The 24,140-nt window shown below is 39.6% G+C and overlaps 1 protein-coding gene and 1 long non-coding RNA gene across 3 annotated transcripts in view; one reads left to right on the top strand and one right to left on the bottom strand.

The window, feature by feature from the left end:
* The window catches only part of ANKH (ANKH inorganic pyrophosphate transport regulator), a 116,635-nt gene that overhangs the window by 74,703 nt on the left and 17,792 nt on the right, over nucleotides 1–24,140 (top strand). The window contains exons 7-11 of the mRNA XM_080581823.1: nucleotides 275–367; nucleotides 4,193–4,288; nucleotides 21,113–21,242; nucleotides 22,087–22,210; nucleotides 22,838–22,937. Coding sequence (XP_080437949.1) covers nucleotides 275–367; nucleotides 4,193–4,288; nucleotides 21,113–21,242; nucleotides 22,087–22,210; nucleotides 22,838–22,937 — 543 coding nt within the window. The remainder of the gene's footprint in view (nucleotides 1–274; nucleotides 368–4,192; nucleotides 4,289–21,112; nucleotides 21,243–22,086; nucleotides 22,211–22,837; nucleotides 22,938–24,140) is intronic.
* Nucleotides 5,189–21,106, bottom strand: LOC308190447. Of its 2 annotated transcripts, none has more exons than XR_013947203.1 (2): nucleotides 14,809–21,106; nucleotides 5,189–14,414 (listed from the first exon to the last, which is right to left on the bottom strand). It is a non-coding gene; the product is annotated as an uncharacterized lncRNA (long non-coding RNA). The 2 variants fall into 2 exon arrangements; XR_013947204.1 differs by having other exon boundaries at nucleotides 5,189–10,578.

The following is a 24,140-nucleotide window of genomic DNA, read 5'->3' as shown; positions in this document are numbered from 1 at the left end:
AAGGTAGCTATCATCCCAGAGTATCAGCATGACAGTGAAATGGCAAAGCTGAGTAATGTAGCTCTATTGCATGATATATTTCCTAAGCTTCAAATGCCTAGCAGAATGATGGCTGCTCTGACAGTGGTCCCAAAGCAAAGAGCTTCCAGTTTCCTGCATGTTTCTCATTGCATCAAGGTCAATGTGGCAGTATTCATGGAAAATGGCATACCGCGTTAGTTTAACTGTTCTGTTCAAAGATTTGAAGTTTGCGTTTCCTTGTCATTTTTCATAGGCAGTGGCAATTCTGACGGCTACCTATCCTGTGGGACACATGCCGTACGGCTGGCTGACAGAAATTAGAGCAGTATACCCAGCTTTTGACAAGGTGAGTGCCCATGTTAGGAGTGTAGTAAATACCACTAGTATGGTTTCACATCCATGATCCTCCTCTTTCTCTCTGTTACAACATTTTAATTTGAGGGAAGCTTCAGTGATACCAGAGGAATTTCTGCCAAACAAATATGAAGAAAAATAGTTCATGTCTCTGTAAACATGTGTAATAGATTCTTTAAAAAAATAGAACAACCGAAGATTAAATAGGGCTGTATTAATGGTCATCCGTGGTTTTGTTTCTCTCTACTTTTGCCTTTGATACCTATCGTTCCTTGTCCCATTGGTAAGGTTTTCTTAAAATCCTGGTTTAAATGAATTATTTTTCAGTGGCTTCAAGCTGTTGTCTAATTTATGATTTTAACCTTAACGCTGTGTTGTAAGGTATTAAGCTACCTTTTGAATAGACAGATGGTATTGTTTTAAGGATTTAAAAAAAATCCTCACTTACTGTGACATAGCTGCATAGCTAATGAAATGAGGTCTCACAAAGTATACAAAGTGAAAGAGCTTATGTCTTTGCTCCAGAGTCAGCCTGTTCTTTAGATTCTGCATTACCTCTGACACGGGTTTGGGTTCTTTTGCTTATATTAATATTTAACAAAAGGTTGTTTCTTATACTAACAGTAAACACAGATAACCTCTTATTTTAGAAGTATTGACTTAGCTGACCAAGTCTATGAAGATTTTTGTTGCCAAATCATGTAATTACATAAGAATGCAAAGACTGCTTCTTGAACTGTGTGCAGAGTAAAAATATGACCAAAGTTAATTTTGTTTAGACTCTGTTTTGCTCTGTTTTGGAATTGGTACTCACTAGCCCATATGTTGCATGAAGAACAGTGGTGTCCTGTGATAGTCTAGTTCAAATGTCAAATGCTATCTCCCCTCCTTCTCTTTATTTACCAATTAGTTATATCAACTGAACTTTCTGGTTCCAAATATTAATGAAAAAATAATGCTTGCTTGCTCAGGAATATACTTAGCTGAAGCAAGACCGTTTTGATTTAATCCACAGTACTTCCAAGGAAAATTTAAAAAAAAAAAAAAAAGTCGTATCAGTCATAACTTCCTAACTTGCCTGTATACAGCTAAATTGACATGTCAGATAAAAGACAACACAGAGACCTCCTCAGAGGTCATGCTGCTGAAAAGAAACTGCAGAATGCTGAATCTATAGACTGCTAGGTAAAAATGGGTTGGAACAGGAAACACAGCTGCTAACCACATGTGTTAAGAGCTACAATCAAATGCACATCTCTTTCAAACTACTGCCTTGCGAAATTAACAGTAATTAATAGACTTAAATCCAGGTCTCACTTACCTGGTGGAAAATGCACTACTGACTTAGATGGTGGCAGGATTAGACCGTTATTTGTCTGCTCTTGAGGAATAAATGTGAGGAAGAAAAGGCTAGGATAAGGCATAGATAGGTGCCAATGATCTAATTGCCAAAAATGTATGGAATAGTGATTTTAGTTGCATGTTTTAAGAAGAATTTGGCATAAAATGTGCTAACTGCAGTAGCAACTGTATAAAGGGTATCTCTTTCTGGCAGTCATGTATGCCTTTCAGACAGTAAATACCAGACCAGAAACAGTGCTTTTTCTAGATTACTGTGAGAAATGTTTTACGCCTGGTCACACATCATTCATGTGTCACTAGGTCTTTCACAAGCTTTGTTTCCTTAAGCTAAGCCTTGCTCAGAGATAGAACCTCCTTTTATTTCCAGACTTCATAAAACCTCAGTTTTGATTCTCAGATGTTGAAACAATTTGCATGCATGTGAACTCCGTTTTCTTTTGTCAGTCACTTAGAAAGCTGGTAATGCTGATGGCCATCAGAGGCACACTGAATTGCCTTAACATACTGATGGGATTTCGGATTCAGAAAGTATGCCCCTCTTCAGTGCCTACACTGGACAAGTCAGATTCTTGTCTTCAAAGGGAAATTCACATTTATATTCACATTTGTAAGAGATCACATTTGTACAAGAGATTCCGAGTCATGCTTCAGTGTTTTATGCAACTCTGTGTCCAGAGCAACCTCATGGCCTGGTAGTTGCCCTCAGTTTAAGGGTACTACTGATTTGCTAAAATGAAACAGGAATGCTCTAGTTCTGCGCTCTGTTTGCTGTTTTATGTAGTGATAATGCCATTATTCTTAAAGGACTGTGCTACTTGTTTCAGAGTGAACAGTTGACTGACTATGAGAGGACTTGTGAATGCTATTCAGCTGATGAATAGATGGGAATGGATACTTCTTTACTCTATAATCTGCATGGTGTTTTGTTTCAAGAACTAAGCAGTATGCAAGAGATGGGAATAAAGAGTATGTGGTCAAGAGTTAGGGCGAAGGGCAGAGCTGAACAAGGACAGCATTAGAAGCAGCGAGATAGAAACAAATGAGAGCTCTCTCTCCTTCATCACAGCCTTTTTACATGTTTGGATTGAGATGTGCCTTTTTTCCTGTCATTTTAGCCTTATGAGAAAGTTGAGCCATGCAGCAGTTTGTTTAAACCTTGATGAGTGAAGTAAGCAAGGCCCATCCTCATTTACATAAAAGCTAACAGTAAGAAAGTATTTCTTCAGAAACACAAGAAATAATGATATAGTAATAAAAAATGTTTACAGAAAGTTTTCATAACTTGTTCCCAAAAAGGGCAGACTTGGAAGTAGCTTCCTACTAGGTCGGCTTGCCTCTATGCAAAGGTCAAGCATTTTCATGCATCGAAGCTTCCAAGCAGGTTTTTAGTTGAGACAGTAAGGCTGTCAATGTGCCATCACTGCACTGATCACCACAATAGCTTTACATTTCAAAGTTCCATCAACTACTCAAATGTGTATGAAATAGTGTACCATTCACAGAGCTTAGGTTCATTTTGTCCATTCCCAAGATGTGTTTGTGCAAGTTCCTATTTCTCTTACAAGTAACTTCAGTAAGGTAAGATGACCATAGGTCAGGTACTGCTGTTCTACTTGAGCTACATTAAGGGTGAATAAATGTGGTACTACATCTCATAGTACCGTTCTTACCAGTTTGGTCACGGCCAAGTGTGTCTCAAACATCCCTGGGGTAAATGCGGGTACATGACCCAACACCCTATTGCTATAGGGTTCCTAATGGTGCCCTGCTTTTGATATCCTTTCCTCTCCTTTCATAGACCATCTGATTTGTGTTAATGTGTTCCCTGAGGGTAATTTTAAATCATCAGCTTCATTTGGTACATTAGACATTTGGAGAAGGGTTTTTGTTGTTTTAAGTAAAACTTTGCTGCCACGTGTACATGAGTACAGGGCCCATGTTCAAGGTGAAACATCTAATAGTCCTAATTATGTTCTGTTCATTAAACTACATTAACAGAGCCAGCTGTTTCAGGAGCTTTGTTTATATTACCTGCTTGGCTAATTGGATCAGTAAGGGTGTTTACATGTGCATATGGATTTGGTACCACTCTGTGGTAAAAGGGAATGGAATCCTATTTTTCCTGTGAAAACATGGTACGAACTTTAAGGTTAAAAAAATCACATGGAGTTTCCTTAGAAAGAGTTACGATTCTTTTTCAAAGCTGAATTTGTTAAATATGACTTACTCCTTGGAAAACTAGGGAGATTACTCAGCCATCAGTGACCATAGGAGGAGTTACCATCAGTTTAAGCAGAAAATATTTACTCAGAAAGCTCTAGGTTAAAAAGCAAACAAGCAAAGAAAGACATGTATACACACAGACAGTCAGATACAACAGAATGACCCTGGTGCTGTCATCTTTCCAGTAGTCTGGAGCCACACTAATGCTTGTTATCTCTTTCTCTCACCTTAGAATAACCCCAGCAATAAACTGGTGAACACCAACAGCACCGTCACAGCAACACATATAAAGAAGTTCACTTTTGTTTGCATGGCTTTGTCCTTAACGGTAAGAAACCTTTGTTCCAACTGTCTGTCTTTCATATAAACCAGGAAATTATCTCCTATATCTAATGATAAAAGTGCTAGCAGTTCAAGAAAGGTGAGTTTTCTTTTCTGATGAAGTCTGTTGCTTTTATCTGGGGGAGGGTATGTGATCATAGTACTCAAGTACTAAGAAAATCAGCTGTCATTAACTCAGAGTAGGTATCTTATGTGCTAGAGTTATTTTGTTTAATTCCTCTCACTACTTTTCATTTCAAGTCAGCCTCCACGTGCAAGGAGATAGAGATCTGCTTTTCTTTTTCCTTTTCTCTGTTGAACAAAACTTCTGATAAATGGCTCATCAGGAAAATGAAAAAAATGCATTTGTCTCTTGAGGAATGGGATGAAAGCCTGTCCCCTGGCATACGTAATTGGCTGTGAATAATGGGAAGGGCAGCATATGTTGAAACTACTGTAGCCATTCTCTGCTGTCTCACAGGGCACTAGTCTTCCATGCTAGGGCTGCTTTCGTGCAAGCTGGTTTTGTTTATTCTCAAAATGAGCTAACAAGGGCAATCTCAGAGACAGGCTTACTCTGACAAAAGTATCTAAAGTCATATCTAAGCTGGAAAGAATTGCAAGAACTGATGTCTGAATTCTGTAGTCTGCTAGGTTTGCGTGGGTGATTATACTCCATCCAGATAGATCAATTCTGATATTTCAGTTAGAAGTACCTACTCTAACATTAAAAAAAGTGTAAAAGTAAATTGATTCTATAGCCATAACTCAAGGCCTGTATACTATGGGGAATATTTATCATCCTTTTCATTTTAGTCCTCCTTTAAACCTTCCATTCCATTTTCATTGCTTTATAACAAGCAGGTTGAAAATAACCAAACATTTTAAAGTTACGATAGTATCATAGTTTTGTTTTTTTTTTATTCTATCCAATTTGGGTCATATAGATTAAACTATGGTATCCTATGAATAGAGTCTGTCAGGTGCTATGTACCCGTGTATGTGCAGAATTAGAGGTAGGAAATCAGAGGCTTGGTTTTTTGTGTTGTGTTTGTTTTTTTTTAATTCATCTATGAAGTCTGTAGTTGGGCACAGGTACAGCAGAATGCTGAATTACTGCATATGCTGTGAGAGTGCCAGCTGAAATCAGCGCCTGCTGCCAGTTTGTTGGAGATTGCTGTGGAATTTGAGAGGAAGGAAAATCACATGAGACAACTATTGAGTGTTGCTCTGAAGGAGGATTGGAGGGATGTTTTTTCATGTTAAACGAGAAGTAATACAGATACAATTACGTGCGGGTCACAAGCCTGGGTTGCGTTTAGGCCTAAGGATGACATTTTGCTGAATCTGCAGCATTTCCAAATGATCAGCTTGTGCACATTCACATAGTACATCTTCTTTAAGAAAACGTTTTCTGCACAAGTCTAGCAACAAACAGGTAGTTGTGGAAGAAAAACCACACAGGGTGCATGAGTGAGTATAACAGTAAATAATGGAGTAGATGATAACCATGGTAATGCAACTTCTTTCTACTTAGGATAGATTTACATTAGTACTGGGATCTAGTCAAGCCATCACGTTCCCTCTTTGCTTGGACTTGTGGACCTCTGTCCATGACAGTCTATAGCAGATTTCAGATCTGTGCATGGTGTCCTAGGAAGTACTGAACTGTTTCCTGTCAGGGCACCATGGGGGCTAGGATGTCAGGGACATCAGGGTCTCCCTGGGTAGCCCAGTGCTACACCAGGACTAGGGCACTGGGGGCACTGGGACAGCTGCAGCCTTGGGCATGGGGCACCTCCCTGGGGCTGGGACTAGGCTGAGGCCAGGCTGTGAGCTCGTAGGCCCGCGAGTGGGCCCAGCTGGGCTGGGGTCATAGCCAGGCAGGGCAGGGCTGTGGAGAGTTGCATCCCGACCCTGCTGCAGCCTCGCCAGAGCAGGGGCTGGTGGCCCTGGGGCTGCTGTGGGAGCCTGGGCCTGGGCAGGTTCAGATGGGACTGGCAGGCAGTGCCCTCGGTGCCCTGTCTTATTACATAGTTGAAATGAGGCAACTCAATCCATCAGTAGCTGAGTTAGGAGATTTCTTCTGTCCTTTACTTTCGATATTTTTCCCCAACCAGCTACAGCTGGCCACCATCAAACACAGGATTGCATGAGCCAATGTGGCAGCTCTTCTGTCTATTTCCTAGAGTTAAGTTTGACTCTTTTTTACCTAGCTTAGAAAGCAATAGCTCTGGCTCTAACTTGCATTTCCTACAGCATGTAATGGACACAGGCATATGTCTCCACTGAACTGGCCATTGTCTGGAGATTTCCTGGAGCTATTGTGTCATCTCCCATCACACACCTTGAGGTTTTCTCTTGTTGGTGGACCAGGCCAAGGTTATGTTCTCTATAGCTGGAGCCTTGCTTGAAGTCTGTTAGTGTTCCAGAGATCACAAAGGGGAAAGCTTTCCTCTTTATATTTTTTTTTCTGAGAATACTACTTCAATCTTAAAACCTTGTCTGAACTGATTGTTTTTTTAGCCCTTATGGGCGCTTAACATACGTGAGTTCTGGTAGATCATGAGCTTCTCACATTACCAGCACCACTCTGTGCAGAATAATTTTTAATCACAACTTTTAGGCTTTTGTATAACTTTACAGGATATTTTTTTCAAAAGCTCTCCATATTACTCTCAAGGGTGGTTCTTTCATAAGCTTATCCTGAAAGATTCATCTGCACTGAAATTCCAGAAGTGCTGTTGAGGTCCCTAGCCTTTTCTGTCCTGTCTCTATTTTTGCACACTAGTGACAGATTCTTAGGATTGCTTGTCAGTGGACAGAGGGGAAAAGTAGACACAGGAGCTCTAAAGACTCTGGTTCAAGGGCCGGGAGTTGCATCATAGAATCATAGAAACGCTTCATCACACAAGCTCTGTGGAAGTTGGTATGAAGTATGTATGAAGTTGGTTATGTGCCATAGGTTGTAAGGAACTGGACTTCAAATTTCTTTCTGTTACAGCTAGATCAGATGACCGCTGTAGCTGAGCTCTCATGACCATCAGTGATTACTGTGTTTTCCTGGAGAGGCTCTATTGCAATGGACAGCAGTCAGACTAGTGGCATCACTGTTAGTAACATCCTGTTCTTCAGGATGAGAGGGAAAGTGGGAAACAGGCGTCCAGGCTGGCCAAGAGATGAAAACAAGACTGATACTTAGACTTGTCATATGAATCCTTTCTTCAGTGGATGGTCTATGGAAGGATCCCAGAAGATGAATAGATAAAAGGATAGTAATCAAACTTTTAATATGAGCAGCAGTCATGCAGTGTAAAAAACCTTGGGAAACCTCCCAGTCATTGAAGACCTGCTATTTTGTAGACTTGGAAGAAAGATGTCCTATCTTTTTCCAAAGATCAGTCATGCTTACACAAGACGTACTCCAAACTTACTACAGCAGATGCATTATATGACCCTTGATGGTGACAATATTTGTCCAGAAAGAAAAAAAAAAAAAAACAAAACGCATAGTTCTGTTAAGAAGCAGAACTTTGTTGTTGTTTTATTAAATCTTCATAGGATATGAAAGGCTGCACTAGAGCCTTCCCAAGCTGGCTGGGCAGTGTGCAAATGTGTTCTGCTGAGTGTGATCATATGTACTGCCTTGTGATTTCGAAGCGTCAGTCTGGTATTAAAAGTGTTTTTTCAAAAAAATGGAAAATAGCTGTATTGCTTAGTGAAAAAAGTCTAGATAAACCGTTTTATTTAAAGGCTGGAAATAGAAGTAATTAGACTTCCAATATGTAAGAGAGCTGATACGATTAGTCATATTGATGTGGTTTTGGTTGTAAGCAAGCAGTGACTCCTTCCAACAGTCACATTTTGTGCAGCTATGTAATCGAATGTAAAATTTATATAGCAGAGGGGAGGGACTCAGCTGAAGAATTTTGCTCATACAGTTAACTGGCTGGTTCTTATTTTAGAAGATAAGATATGCTTCATAATTTACTCACCACTTGCCATTATTTATTATTTCATTGTCATAAGACACTTCAGGCAAAAATACCTCTTTCTATATATGAGCTATTGCTCCAAACACCAGTCTTATTGCCATTGCTAGATAAGACTGTTGAAGAGCTGAACATTTTGATTCAGTGATTGACCTATTTAGATGACCCTAGACATCAGCTCTGAGGTCACTGTAGAATTGTAAACTAAGTGAAGACACGGACCCCTGAGAATGGACACTGGTGCATTTGTACCACACATCCTTCAGTTGTGGGATGTGTCAGCCTCAGTACAGTGCAGAAATCCCCAGATATTTTTTCCAAGTGGTAAATTACTGCACTTCTCCATTGCAGTAAAGCTTTGCTCTGTCGGAGAGAGCATTCCCTTGTGAGATGTGTGTAGAGGGGGCAGGCTGTGTGACAAGTGAGCTATTTAAAGCAACCCTGACTTACACAGCAATAGTAACAGCAAATGGACTAGTCTTCAGCAAGGGTTTTTCTCAGAATAGCAGCAGTATAGTTCCTGTATGGCAGCTGCATGGTTCCTATTAACTAAGGTGTAAGCAAGACATATTGCCAGTTTTATCTTTACATTCTTGAGCACTTTATGTTTTTTTACCACAGTGTTTTCCTTACCAATATTACAGGCTTAAGGTGCCAAGGGTGGCATGCTGTGCACACCATGCCATGTTCATCTGTCTGTCACCAAGTTAATGCACAGCAGGAGAGCTGAGCAGTATTCCTGTTTTAACATTTATTAGAAACAGCTCAAAGCTCTTTACAGCTTTAAGTATAATAGCACCAGTGCTATTGTAAAAATTATGTCAGTGCTGCTTTGAATTTTTTTATATGGACGCAGACAGGGACAAACAGGGAAAGCAGTAGTTTTCATAAATAACCAGGCTGAGTAAGGGGAGAAGCTAATTGCGTAAAAACTCTGTAGTATGGTTAATTAGAAGGCACCACTTAAGAAACACAATTCAGATGTTTAAGCTTGACCTTTGGTTCTTCATTCCATTCTGTTCTAGGAGGCTAAAAGATAGAGGAGGGAGAAAGTTTTCAAATTTACACTCATATATGTATTGTGTTTTATGCAAAGCTTACACGCTTCAGATTTACTTGTTATAAATCACAAACTAGTAAAACTATTAAATCCATTTTTTATTTTGGAAAAAATTGCCGTGAAGTTTCAACTAACATGAAGGCTCAGACACTTGAGCTGTACAAATTGATATGCAGCAGTTGAGTCATGACAACCAAATTCAGATGATAGGTAACTTGCGTTAGATTTAAATTGTTGTGGAAGTTTAAATTTAGTATACTTAGGAGCAAACGGCTGGTCAGTTCACTGGCTCATATGCTTGGGCCTGAGAGCTGAAGATGTGTGTATCAACATATGTCAAGATGTCACCTTTTGTTTGAACAGCCAGGTTTGTTCGTACTTGAGGAGTCTAATAATAGCTTTAAAATGTAATACTTTCAATATTACATTCTACATCATATACTAGGCCACCTTTTTTGTATTCTAGAATAAAATATTTCATTATTTCTGTAAAAAGAATGTAATATTTAGATTCATATCTGAGATTAGTCTTTTAACAGGGGAAAAATGCTTACTGATTTCTAAGGGCTCTTGCTGATCAACATCTATAATTTAAGGAGTTACTATTGGCAACTGTCTATTTCTTTCATTTGCTGGAAGTTAGGAGCCCCTTAGGAAGAGCAGCAAGCAGGCATTGTGTCAGCTCTCTAGTGCTCACAACTGGTAGCATAGCAGCATAAACTGCCACCAGCTGGTACTTCTCTTTATTTTATATATAATGTAACATATAGTGCATATAATTATAAATACGTATTTCGCGTATATAATTACATGTAGAATGTAGTTATATACAATTATACAATATAATTATATGTAGAATTGTAGTTATATACAATTATAAGTATAAATATTATGACATTATGACATAGGTATCAGAGGTTTTAAAATGCAACATTTAACATGTTTGCCTGTGCATCTCTTATTTCCACCCTGCCCATGAACAGAAAAATGGGACAGATCTCTGGGGACCGCAGGGTCTTTAACTGATATTGCAAGATCCAATAGAGAGACCCCTTAAAACAGCAGAAAGGGCTCCACAGGATTTCTTTTGCTGGGTCCCTATGATGGGATAATGCAGTTTCAGCTCTGAAGAGGGGAGAAAGAAATTCTCTGTGCCATTTGATGACAGTTTATTGTGGACTGTCCCATCATTTGACTAATCTCCAGTCATCATCTGCTTCGTTATCATAATTAAGCAATAAGCACCTAGGAGACAAGAAGAAAACCCTAATCAAGAATAAGGAAGTCAGTGTAACAAAAAAAATAAATTCCTACATAAAAGAATTAAAGTATAGAATACAGGACTCAGTAGTTGCTGCTTTCTGCTTCTCTCTTAATTCTGAAAGATTTGGAACCAATTGCTGTGGAAGAGAAGCAGCCATGTTTCATTCAGGCTGAGAATCCTTGTCTTGTCTAAAAGGAAACTCCATATGCCCAACTTTTTGTCCTCTTCTTTGGATATGGTTTTGCTGATCTAGGAACTGTGGAGTGCCAAGTGGATGCCATCTGCTGACTCCACTGTCCTTGATCAGCAAGACTTCACCAGCCACTAAAACGTAGGCACTGACAGATAAAATTGGAGCCCATGTGGGTGAACTCAGTGGGCTCATACCAACTCAGTATATCACTGCAGTAGTATTGCCTTATTGACAAGTTCCCACTCTGATGCTTTGCATATACCAGATTTTTTTTATTAATAGATGTTTAATTTCCAGTTGAATTCCCAGGCATCAGTCCTGCAGCTGATCATTTCCTGTGAGGTGCACCAAGAATTACCTGATTCTCAGTTTTCTCAAATTTTCAGTCTGTAGTTTAATAAATATTTCATATCACTTTCTGCTTTTACCTTTTATTTTTCACATTATGAATTATACAGAGTAGGGTTCTTGTATATGTAAGAAACAGGTGTATTTGACATTTCCAGCTACGTTTTCCTGCTAAACTGTGAAGCATAAAGCAATTGTTGGTAAAGGACAGGAATTAAAGCTGTTTGTGTCTCTGCAGCGAGACTGACTGATGTCTTACTAGGCATCCTTAGCTTGTGTTACTGGTAACGTGATTTATCAATGCAAGATTTATCTTGCATATCAAGAAACACCAAGGAACATGTAAAAGTTTTACTCATGAAACCTTGTGGAGGCAGAAGAGGAGTGTCCATAGTTGGAGAACTGCTGTGTGCAGTTCTGGGCACCACAGTACAAAAAGGACATAAAACTGTTGGAGAGTGTCCAGGGAAGGGCTACAAAGATGGTGACGGGCCTGGAAGGGAAGACGTACAAGGAGCGGCTGAGGTCACTTGGCCTGTTCAGCCTGGAAGAGAGGAGGCTGAGGGAAGACCTCATCGTGGCCTACAGCTTCCTCACAAGGGGGAGTGGAGGGGCAGGCGCTGATCTATTCTCCTTAATCACAGTGATAGGACCCGCGGGAATGGTGTCAAGCTGAGGCAGGGGAGGTTCAGGCTGGATATCAGGAAGAGGTTCTTCACTGAGAGGGTGGTCGCGCACTGGAACAGGCTCCCCAGGGAAGCAGTCACTGCATCAAGCCTGTTGGAGTTTAAGAAGCGTTTGAACTGTGCACTTAGTCACATGGTCTGAATTTTTGGGTAGACCTGTGTGGTGCCAGGAGTTGGACTCGATGATCCTTATGGGTCCCTTCCAACTCAGGATATTCTATGATTCTATGACTCTGTAGTTCAATACAACTGCACTGCAGTTCCCTGCAGTATGCATCTCTTGGGGCTTGATGTCTGGAATCCCGCACAGACTGACATTTAGCCATTGTGAATGCATTTAATGAGTCACGATACCCACAAAAGCATTACGAACTTTGCTTTCTTTCAGCTTTGAAGACCAAACACCTGAAAGGTCTTATTTCAAGGCTGAAAGACAGTAAATTGCATTCAGGACCTCTCAGGAGATTAGCTTTAATTTTTAGCTGCCTCAGGCATCATCACTGTAGCCAGAGAGTGTGCAAAGAAGCATTTTAAAATAGTATTTTCTACAAGCAGTGTATGTGGAACGTACTTTCAAAAAAAAAAAAAGTGTTTTTTTTCCCTTTCCTAAAGAAAATAAATTCAGTTACCACTCTTTTTGTGAAATCTGTATTAGACTGTCAGATACCAAGAAGAAACAGAAATGCTGGAATTTATGCCCTCACCTTCATGCATTTTTGCAGAGTGAGGAAGTTTCCATGTACATAATTGATTAGGTTTGGTAAAGATCAACCCAGAGTAGAGCAAAGTGATTTGCAAATTCTGACCAATGCAAAAGACTGTCAGGCTCTTACTCCATTCCTTCATCCTTCTCACACAAAAGTCCCTCAGCCAAGTATCTGATGCCTCATCCCTGTGGTTTCAAGTGATTCAGGTGCTGTGAAAGGGGTACAAGGGCTACTGTTTCTATTTCCTTGAGGCTTATGCCACAGTTTTCCTCTGTGTTTGGCAGAGGGTTACTACCAGAGAAAATTGCCCAGTTATTGCAACTTCCATCATTTTAATAGTTAGATATATTCCAGGCTCCTAATGCTGTTTTTTCAGTTCACAACCTGAAGAAAGCATTTTCAGAACAAAGCCATGGTTGCTGAGGTCCTTATTTTAGGCATTCTTCCTTTTTAGTGCTTTACTCCTAACCTGTATGCAGTGTTGAAACCTTCCCACTTGCCCATCTCCACTCTTGTGTAGATAACTGATGTTAGACATTCAGAAGATAGCCCACTAGGGCCAAATGAGGAATTGGGAAAGGTGGAGGGAAGGAAGATATGAAGATATTTAATGCTAAAGAGAGAGCCAAAGATGTAGTCTTTGTGCAGTGAAGGTGCAAGAGAGCCCAGCAGCTGAACAAGTACTTCCAAGTTGACTGAAGTTAACAAAGCCTCATTTTTTCATGAATTTATGAGTCATGATTGAGGGAGTAGCACCAGATCTGAAAAGAAAATGCAGTAGTTAAACTTGCTTGGCCTTTCAGATACTCTACATCCTTCCTGCAAAAATGGAATGGAATGAGACACCCAGTTACAAACCTTATTAATCTCTTCTATCATTAGGGGTTGACTACTGTGTAGTTTCTGTCTTACTAGAAGAAACAGGTTAGCCGCATCATGGAAGACAGGAGTCACTGTGTTGATTTCTTTCATTCAGGCAGTAAAATCTGAGAGATTATCAGTGTCTGCTATGCTTGACCCAAATTATAACATTGCACGGCACAAATTACTCTGTAGAAGCTGACTGTAGATAGCTTGAAGAATTGACTTTTTTCAATGCATCATACTATCAAATCATAGTTTCGTATTTCTTATCCTCATTCATCTTGCACGAAATTCATAGTAATTGTACTTCGTAGTACATTGTCCAGTTTGTCCAGATCAAAGCAGTAGTTCATCCTCCGCTGTCCAAGGTCATGCTTATAACTGTCCTTAACAGATTTTCCCCAAATATCTTCTTGTCTGCTTGGGAGAATAATTAATTGCCACTATTATAGTGCTAAATAGCCACTGCAGTGTTATTCTCCATTCTGGATAGTTGTTCCCGTTTTATTGCTTGCTTTCAGGAGTGCCTTCTTGTAACAAACCAGGGCTTAGTCATGGTTAGTGATTGGCTTGAAGAAATATTACATTTTCTGTAGAATCAAAGTACTCTACAGTATTATTCAAATTTCCACTTAGTTATTGCTCCCAAGCTTAAAGATGAATGAAGGGAAATGTACATCAGAATCATGTTTTGCTGCCACCTGCAACTTCCAGTGTGATAAAAAGCAGCCAAAAGTTTAAGCCATTGCAGAGGCCACTTTGTTCAAAGTTCATCAAAGTTCATTCATTTTTTCCTATCTTCTGTTGGTTGTCTTCATCTTACGTCTCTGCATTGCTTTTTTATCAAAGGTTGCAACTGGGCTTTACTACAAGTCATGGCATAATAGAACTGAGGCAGTAAAATCCGCAGGAAGAAATGTCACAGTAAGAACCAGGTCCCTCTCAGAGGACATAACCCCAGCTGCTGACAGTGCCAGTATCTGAAATTCGCTGGGTGACTGGGTTCATTGTCATTATCTCTGATGAGTATACAAAGAAAGGCAATAAAAAACGGGAACAGATTTCCCCCACACTCCCCTGCCTTATTTCATCAATGGCTTAATTACAGCCTCATTATATTGAGGAGATATCACACATCCTATCTAGGATCTTTACACTAAAAAAACAAAACAACAAAAAAAACCTTAAATTTTAAGACAAAATCCACATTCTTTTTACTTTACTCTCAACCATTATATGCATGCCAAGGACAGCTTTCAGAATAATGCCATCCATCCAGTGAATTAGTTTGTTTTCACTACTTTTAATTTTGATCTTTGAACTCCCAGATGTATTTTTTTATCTTCAGGCTGCTGACACAAATATAACAATTTGGAAATGACATATTGGCTGACAATCACTTAAGGTTTTTACCTTTTCAGTGAGGTTTAGTTCCTGCTTCAGTAAAGATCATTTCAGACATGAACAGAAGCATTCCTGCCTGTTCAGGAAGACGTTGGACCACCAGAAGCTGACTTTATAAAATCCTCACGAGCAAGCCAAGGGCCTTGTCCCATCCGTGGTACCGCAGAGAGCTTTTGTTCTGCAACAAAGGATTTCTGTTTGGTTCAGTGAAGTGGAGACTGATGTCTTCTTCATGATTGTTCAGGTTTCACACAAAGAGTCTATTCTGCATGAATGGCTGGAGCAAGCAGAAAAGGAAGGGTCAAAAATTGTTTCTGCAGCATGTTTCTGCTCAAGCATTGTAATCATGATAGGAAGCAGCAAGTGCTGCAGAAAATTTAGGACAGAAGAAAATGGCTAAGTTGTGTCAAAAAATATTCAGAGAGCCTAGGAATCTGCCAGCTTTGGTTTGTTCAAGCTTTCTTAAAGCATTGCTATGCCTGGTAAATTATTCTGTATTCTGTAAAAACTACATTAGGATTCAACAAGCCAATACAACGACTGTCTTAAAGTCTGTAGTGACCCAACGCTGCATGAAAAATACCACCCAAGTATTTTCAGCAGCAGTTGGTGGGGAAGTACATGTGTCATCATCTTAATGCTGTCAGAGGACTGGTGGATTTTGCAGCTGCTGGACCTAGCTTTATTTCTGAAGAATGATGTGCTTCGTCACTCTGAATTATAAAAACAGTTGGGGAAGGCAGGGGTAGACTTAAATCTGTAGAAAACTTTTAGTTCCAGGGGTCGATGTGAAGTTACAGTTTTCCTGCAGACAGGCTCTGGTTTCTTTTGCTCCCCCTGCTGCTTGGCAAATTTTATGACAGCTGATTTCTGCTTTACAACACCCTTCACAGAAAACAAAGTTCACAGAAAACTATGCTGACCTGTGTGTACCTGAGGGGTAATTGCTATAAGAGAATGTCTTTGTGATTCAAGTCATTACCATTCTGATAAACAGCTTTCAAATATGTCTGCGGTGTGACATTTCTACTGCGCGCAGATCTGAGGTTTTTTGATTCATAGGATCACAGGATTAGTCATGTTGGAAAGCCCTCAGGCGTTCATCCAGCCCAGCCTCTGGCTCAAAGCGGGGCAGCTGTGAGGTCAGGGCAGGTCTTCCTTCGAGCTGTACCCAGTCAGGTCTTGAAAACTTTACTGAAGAAAAGGACCGACCCCTCCAGTCCACTTCAGAATTAAAAGACACGTGAACATATCACCGTGCTATATCCCAACAGCTTGTTTTACAAGGAGAAGCTTAATCACCTCCCTCTGGATTGATCAAACTTTCTTTTTCCTAAAAAAAATATATAAAAAATCCTCAAAACTGTAGGGGCTGGGTGAAATCTGCTTTCTAACATGATGTACAGCCCATATAGGATAGGATTCTGCAGGTCTGTTCTGTTACTAGCCCAGGTTTGGTATGCAACAAGCTTCCGTAGCAAGCCAGCGACGTTGGCGTCTGCTCTTGTACCATACACAGAAATTCCTGCACAATTTCCAAAGAATTTGATGATGGCTTATAGCTATGTGCTTGAAAAACAAGTCTCTAAAAGCAGGAGGCTTTACCCACTTGATTATTTTCATCTTAAACTCACTTGTGATTTCCTGTCAACAGGGAGTAATGTCTTTATGATGAAATATTTTTTTTGACCACAGTAAAACATGAAAACCTTTATAAACCTTTATTTGTAAATTGCTAAGTGGATGGGTTTCGTTTTTCTTTGTAAGAATCTCGTTGAACATTTTTCATGTTGTTCAACTACCTGAGAGACTGCCTAGTGGAATGAGTGCTTCAGGAGGTATTACGAAATTGTATTCTGTTGCATAGCTATATTCAACATGAAAACACATTCCAACTGTAGTTTGAAAGTGGGTGTGACTATAATTAACAGTAACTATTGCCATTGCTTCAATACTAGTAGTTAGTTTTTTTTTAATTGTCCATGATAAATATACAGAAGAAGAGTACTATTTTCTGTAATATTAAGATGCTAGAGTGATACGGCCTCTGTAAGGAGATACAATTATAGAAGTTCTGTTTGTGTGAGAAAGGCAGAGGCCATGGAGATATTTAGTAGTTCAGGAGATCAGACTATGTAAGACTCTGGGTACCTTTTAGATCTGTTTATTGCACACTTCAAAAGTCAAAACACATGTGGCATTCTTCCATATTAATATAGTTGATAAATTTAACTAATATTGTTCCAAAAAAATCTAAGGTGCAATTCAAAACTGAAATGCATAATAAGGTGTGAAGTATATTTATTCTGCCCTCACTGGGTGTCTCATACCATAAAGGGGCATGAGAGGTCATGAGCAAGGTTTGGGTTAAATTCCTTAAGATGCAATCTTCAAAATATATGTAGAACAATATTTGGACAGTTAAACACCTTCCTCTGACAGCCACACTTCTGCAAACATCTGAAGTTCAAGAAGTGATAGGGATAACACATTTAACCGGGGATGGAACAGTTAACCTGCAAAACATACTTCTGTGATGAAACACAATTCATTTTTCTACTTCAAAACAACGCTCAGCACATGTTTCCTTTCTCATTCTAGGCTGGTGTATATGTAATCCATTTTTTAAAAAAATACCCATTTTAGGTTTCATAGCCTCTTTCTCAGAAACAGTCTTATCAAGTATTTGTCATCAAGCATTGTTTTTTCTAACTAAAGGTTGCACTGAAGCCTACCAGTACTATACTGTTATTCATAGCTCACTGGAATACTCATCCTTATATTCATCAGTGAATGTCCCAAAAGACACACAGCTCTCCACAAGTGCCTAAAAACAAATTAATCTAGCACCCTGCAGATTACTACACACATGGCAATCGCCTGTATTAACGTAACGTATTATCACGCATTATGCAGTGGGTCTCTGAGGTTTAGTAGTCCCTGTCAGCAACCAGAATGAACGGAAATAGCTTCCAGGAGATGTAGGACCTCTGAAAAGGCCAAACGCTGGTAGCTCTTGAAAACCAGAGAACTTGTACATACAGCATCTGACAGAGTCTCATAAACAGTCTTCTGTCAGTCATTTATGCAAGTCAAATACATGTAGCATGCTTAAGAAGAGGTTAAAGATAAGTTTGGGCACTAGCAGCATTGTACTTTCCCTGCTGCAATAAGGATTCTGTGCATTCTGTCAGGCTTGTTGACAGCAGAAGTTTTGATGTGTCATCTTTCAGTATGCCTGGACCATGATTTTGCTAGCTGAGAAGAGCAAGGTTCCACATGGGAGTAAGCAGAGGTACCTAATGAGATTGTCTAAGGCATTAGCGACAAGAGTTTCATTTTTCGTTTGCTTGTCTTTTTAAATGCACAATTAGATTGCAAAAAAAAATAATCACCAGTATTAGATATTCTGTATATACAACATAACGCTGCATGGGATAAAGGTACATCACTGCTGTCAAATGTACTTCTGGAAATACCTTGCCTAAGTAAGGAATGTCTAAAGCTGTAGCTGCCAGCAGCTCAGACCATACTCTGAAGGAAGGAAATCTCCTATTCTGATCTTTCCCCACTCTTTGTGCCCTTTCCTTAGGCATCCCCCAGCAACATTTAGCCATGAGGACAGTACTAATCTAGATGGAGCTTTGATCTCATCTAGAACAGCTGTACTGACTCTCATGCAGCTCTAAGTTGACATATTTAATCAAGTCTTTCAAATTTCACTGCCCTAGATCAGTTAAAGACACATTACCCAATAGCACAACCCTTCAGATTGGTTCAAATGATTAAAACCTTTCCAGAAATACTTAGACTAATGTTCATATAGAGATAATGCTGTAATAAATACTGCCATGTGTACTCAGAGCTGCATATTCTCTATAGTGTTCTACGCTCCTGCATGTATCTTTTTCCTATACTTTTGAAGTGCTTGTCACTTCTTAGTTGAAGGCCTGTTTAAATGATAAAAGGCTTTAATATCATCCTTTACTCATACCAGAAGAGAAAAAAAAAATGAAGTCAGTTCCATTGCAACAATTCCACAAGAAAAATCCTTACTCCCAAAGAATTAAAATGTTCAGCTGCAAAGTTCCTAAGTACAACATTCATTACTGTACATAGGCATTGTAGTCAACTGCAATCACAACCTGAAGCTGCAGGGTGTAAATATGTATGTTGCTAGTCTGTGCCAAAGCTCTTACTGTTTTATTTTCACCTCTTGATTAGATTAAATGAAGCTATAAATGTAACCTTACCCAAGCCTATTTATTCTATTTTTAACTTTGCAGACATACACAGAGAGACATAAGGGGGGTGGGGGTGGGGAGAAGGAGGTAACCAGAATGTTTACCTAGAAGAAAGATGGGAGAAATACAGGGTGTAAATCTGTTCCCTAAAGTCTTTCCTGATCTGAGCCTCAAGGAGTTATAACTGCTTCCTCCAGTAGATCCCATCCCCAATTGGATGGGCCACACTGTTTCACTGACTGCTTGCATCATTTATTATATTGCTATCTTCTCCACTTCCCTTTCTGAGAACTGTTTACTCTTTACCAAGATAATCACAACAAGCTATGACTCCATCCTACTTTAGTATATCTTGTCTGTAGACAAATCAGTAGCCAAAATACCTTGCCTACTCTGTATGTTTAGTTTTACTGTTTACCTGAAGTAGGGGTTAGTTTTTTGCACTACATTTTGAATGTCTTTGATATGATACAGAAACTTCCCAGACTGCAAGCATTCTAGAAAAAAATTGCAGGTTTTCCATAATACACAGCATTAATTTATTTTCTTGAAGCTTTGTTGTCTGCTGGTAATGAGGAAATCATGTGCTCTTAAGATGACATAGAGAAATCTCTTAGCAAAATGAAATTAGCCATCAACATTAAAACCAAAAGATGGAAGCATGCTGAGATATAAGTAGGATGTCCTCCTGCTACCTTAGCTCACCTCCTGAAACTGCTTGTTCTTGAGGCTAGCAATCACCATGGTCTTTACCCACCAGCTGCTGTGTTAGAAGTGCTCTTTGAAGCCATTTATCAGCAGTGACTCTGCTGACTGGGGGTGGGACTGTATTTTGCAACAGCTGAGGAGGGATGCCTGCATACCAGCTGGGTGTAAGTCATTACCCCTGATTGGCAAATTGGCGTTCCTTCTGTCTCAGTTGGCTGCAGATTGAATCTGTTCCTGTAAAGGCCAGAAACAAGCTTTAACTTCAAAGAAAACAGGATGGAGAGTAATGCTTTTGGTCACTTGTTTTCTGGTCTAACCATGCATACTGTTTCACATAGCTGTTTGAAGAAGGAAAGACTGCTGTATTTGCCATTTGCTAGCAGTGGACAAACTTAGCTGTTAGCATAAATGTATGGATTCTTGCAGTGGTAGTAACCACACTGCTTGGTAGGTTGCTAATGGCATAGGGTAGTACAAGCAGCATAAAGGTCTTCGTTTTCATGAAAACAGCAAATTACAGTTGAAGAGTGGACATACTTATATCTTTTTTTTTTTTATTGGACTTTGTAAATAGATTTGACAAAATATTCCCTGTATGGTAGCTTGTGTAAATGACTGCAATCTGCCTTATGATGTCTATGGCAGTGAAAGAATTTGCTCTGCCCTATACAGTTACTTTTTAATAATTGGATCCTCAACCATACAACCTTCTCTGCTCTGGAGTATTCCCTGTGCTTCAGTTGTGTTCTCTACCAGTAGTTTGGCAGGGGGAGAGAAATGCTGACTGAAGAAAAAAAAAATTTGCTCAGCTCATTTGCCTTCTACTCTTACTTCTTCCACATACTGTTTGCTGGGTAGGTGAGGGAAGTACTCTGCAATATGGCTTCAATCAAGTAAAATGAAAATAAGAATTGTTTCCTATCCTAAGAAATAGGGAAGAAAGCTAAATACTGTTTTGGCAGGAAGATGAAGTGTTTTGTTCACTGCATAGGCTGGCAGAATGGGAGACCTCCCACAGGTTGCTCTGTGACAGACCTTGAGAAACTTCTGTGGCCTGGATACTTGTAGGCTAGAGAGAACAATCTCTGGCATACAACCAAAGAACAGGAGTGAAATACCAGCTGTCGTGGAGGTGGTAGGATTTCAAAGACCAGCTTTAAAAGCCATCTGAAAATGTATGGTTGTGACACCTGGACAGTGAGAAAAGAGCTGGATAGTATGATATATTTTTGATGGATCTGAGATAATAATCTGTTTTCCACTCTTTATTGAGAACAATAAAGTTAGTTGGTTGTAAGTTTTGTAAGGTTCAGCACCCTCAATTTCTTAATTTCTTTTGTTCTTCTGGCTCTCCTTCCTAGCTCTGTTTTGTGATGTTTTGGACACCAAACGTGTCAGAGAAGATTTTAGTTGACATAATTGGAGTAGACTTCGCTTTTGCAGAGCTGTGTGTTGTCCCTTTGCGCATCTTCTCCTTCTTTCCAGTTCCAGGTAAGAACAAGAAAACAAAAACTCTTTAACCTAAGAGGTAATCCAACTTTGAGGTGTGGTCATAGGATCTGCCTTGGCTGTAAATGTAAGAGTGGCTAAGTGCATACCCAGCATACATAATAAGAACCATTTTCATCAAAGTCGGTGTAGGCCAAGACTATTTCCATCAGTAGTCATGGTACAAAGGTTGCAGTAAGAGCAGTCTGTTGTTAGGCAGACTTCTGACTGTCCAAAATAAAACCTGAATTCTGTGTATTGTAGTTGACCAAGAACACACACATCAACAGCATTGTGCTATAGCACGTATGAGCACCTATGGTTCTGCTACCAAGGCTGTGATTAACTTCAGTACTGCACAGTAACATCGCCTCCAGCAGTCTCCCCTTCAGCTGCCAGTCTGAGTGACACTTCCAGATATCATCACAGCATAAACAGAATAAAAGTAAATGCCCCTATTCAGGAGAGAGACAAGCTTGGCAGCAGTGTTCAAAATGTATCCCCTCAAAAAATTTCTAACTGCTGTAAACAAATGCTACTTGATGTAGTGTAGCATAGATCAAAATGGACTGCCTAATAAATTGTTTCTAAGGGAATGGCTCCAATGAAGTGTTGCTGTCTATAACTGGCTTTTTTCAAAAATCAGTAAGTTTAAGCAATTTGGACATGAAATCTACTTCGTTTCTAGTAGGGTTTCCCAGTGTGCAGAGTTACAGAAACAAGTTTCACCATGTGTATTTCTGAACAGTACTCTCTGTATGAAAAAACTTTCACATGAGATGACTGACGATTGCTATGCTTGTGTCCCTTTTTCCCCTTCCCCTCCCCTTCCTCTGTTTATGAACAGTGACGGTCAGAGCACACTTGACTGGTTGGCTGATGACTCTAAAGAAGACATTTGTGCTGGCACCCAGCTCAGTGCTGCGGATTATTGTCCTCATCACTAGTCTCATTGTTCTGCCTTACTTGGGGTAAATCTCTCTCCTCTCCATAGAGATGATGGAATTGCTCTTCTCTCTTCCTGTTCCCTATCACTTCGTAGCTGAATTTGTCCAACTCAGAACATTTCCCCAAATACTAAGCATAATATAAAGGCTAAACAGTGGCAGTATCTGGAAAAGAAACATCTACAAATTTACAAGTGTTACTTTGCTCTAGGCAGTCAAGATATTGATGTCCCTTTTGAAAAAATGCACAAATGCCAGTGAGGCAAAAATGTGTTCTACGAGAATTTATTTCCATTCTATTAAATGCACTATTAAGAAATCTAATGAAAGAATATCTTGTTTATAAGGTTAAAGAATCCATTCTGTAGCATTCTGTACACTCCGTACACAGACTTCAAATTCTGCGTTCAGCTTTTCTTAGTCCAAAATTTGATTCAGGATATGTTTCTTTTACTAAATAGTGAAGCACATTAAGAAATAAAAAAAGTCCTTTAAAATACTAGTTACTCTCTTTACCAGTGCATTATGTCTTTGAAGGAAATACTTCTAACAACAGCTTAATTCTATACACCAATGGAAATACAATTTTGAATCAGGTGTTGTCACACAATCATGACTAATTTTTTTATTATTTTTTTTGTGCTACCCCAGAGTTCATGGAGCCACTCTTGGAGTAGGATCCCTTCTAGCAGGTTTTGTGGGAGAATCCACCATGGTTGCGATAGCAGCCTGTTACGTCTATCGGAAACAGGTAAGAAGTAGGCTCTGCAGCATCTGGTGAAAGCAGTTGATGGTGGACTTTAGTTCACACTAAAAGTACATTTTTGAAGTGTAACTCCCCAGCATCCGCACTTTCTTTACTGACCACCCTGCACAAGGTGCATAAGAAAACAGAAGACCTTGATCTCTGTCATGATTAGTCTGTTACATTTTTCTTGAGCACCAAAGAGCCTGTACGCTTTGAAAAAGCTATTCTTGGCCTGTGGTTTCACACCATGTATTTGTTTAGACTGACCTTCTGATTGTTTGTTACAGTGGTAGCTCAAAGAGTGTTTCTGGCAAGGGACATTGTGCTTAATTTTTTGCAGGCAGTACTTGTAATTGCTGTGCCAACCTAATTTATTTCCTTACTGGAATTAGTATGTTACTGACACCATCATCTCAACAGCCAATGTGACAGTGGCAAAGCCAATTAGTAGCTGTACGGCTCAACTTGTTTTCACCTAAAGTGGCAATAAGTGGGCAGCATTTGAGAGCTGCAAACCAGGTGTTGTGTAGACACCTCTGAAACTTTGAAATTCTGATATGCCCAACTCTGCTGAATCAGTAATACCTGTGGAGTTTATTTTGTCAGTTTTACAAGTGTTTTCTGTAAGACTAGTCAGCCTGCTGAAGAATGTATAATAAGGAACAGATGCTTCAATTTGTTTTGTAGCGGGACTAAATACCTCGTAGCTTTACTAATCCAGGACATCCTGGATGAATCATAGGACTCTTGAATGCCCTCCCATTCCTGCTATCCAAAAATATTCTAATATTATTAGGCTTTGGTGGGGTGGGGACTCGCAGCGGATCCAGCAATACCAAGAAGAGCCAGAATGCTCACATCTTGAAAAATTCCTGAAGTTTGACATTTTAAAAATTAAGATGCCACCTCTCTCTTTCCTGCTAAAGCAACTTATCTTCTCTGATATTTTGTTTGCTTTCCTTTTTTTGTAATAAAAAGTCTGTGATGTAAAAGATTCCAGATGCTTTCTTCCCTCCAGTCACACTGAAGCCTGTCTTGGATGTCACTTAGCGTAAGAAGTGCCTCCATTATTGCATTACTGTTAGAAAGGAGAAAGCTGAGCCCCAGAAAGGTTATGGAAACCTAAGTTAAGACAACTTGTTAGTGACAAACCGGGAATATGACACAAGTGTTCTAGCTGTTCATAGTATACTCTAAAAAATACAT

Source organism: Anser brachyrhynchus (assembly GCF_964034855.1).
Source record: "Anser brachyrhynchus genome assembly, chromosome: 2".
Lineage (NCBI taxonomy): Eukaryota > Metazoa > Chordata > Aves > Anseriformes > Anatidae > Anser > Anser brachyrhynchus.
This window is presented reverse-complemented; position numbering and strand designations above follow the sequence as displayed.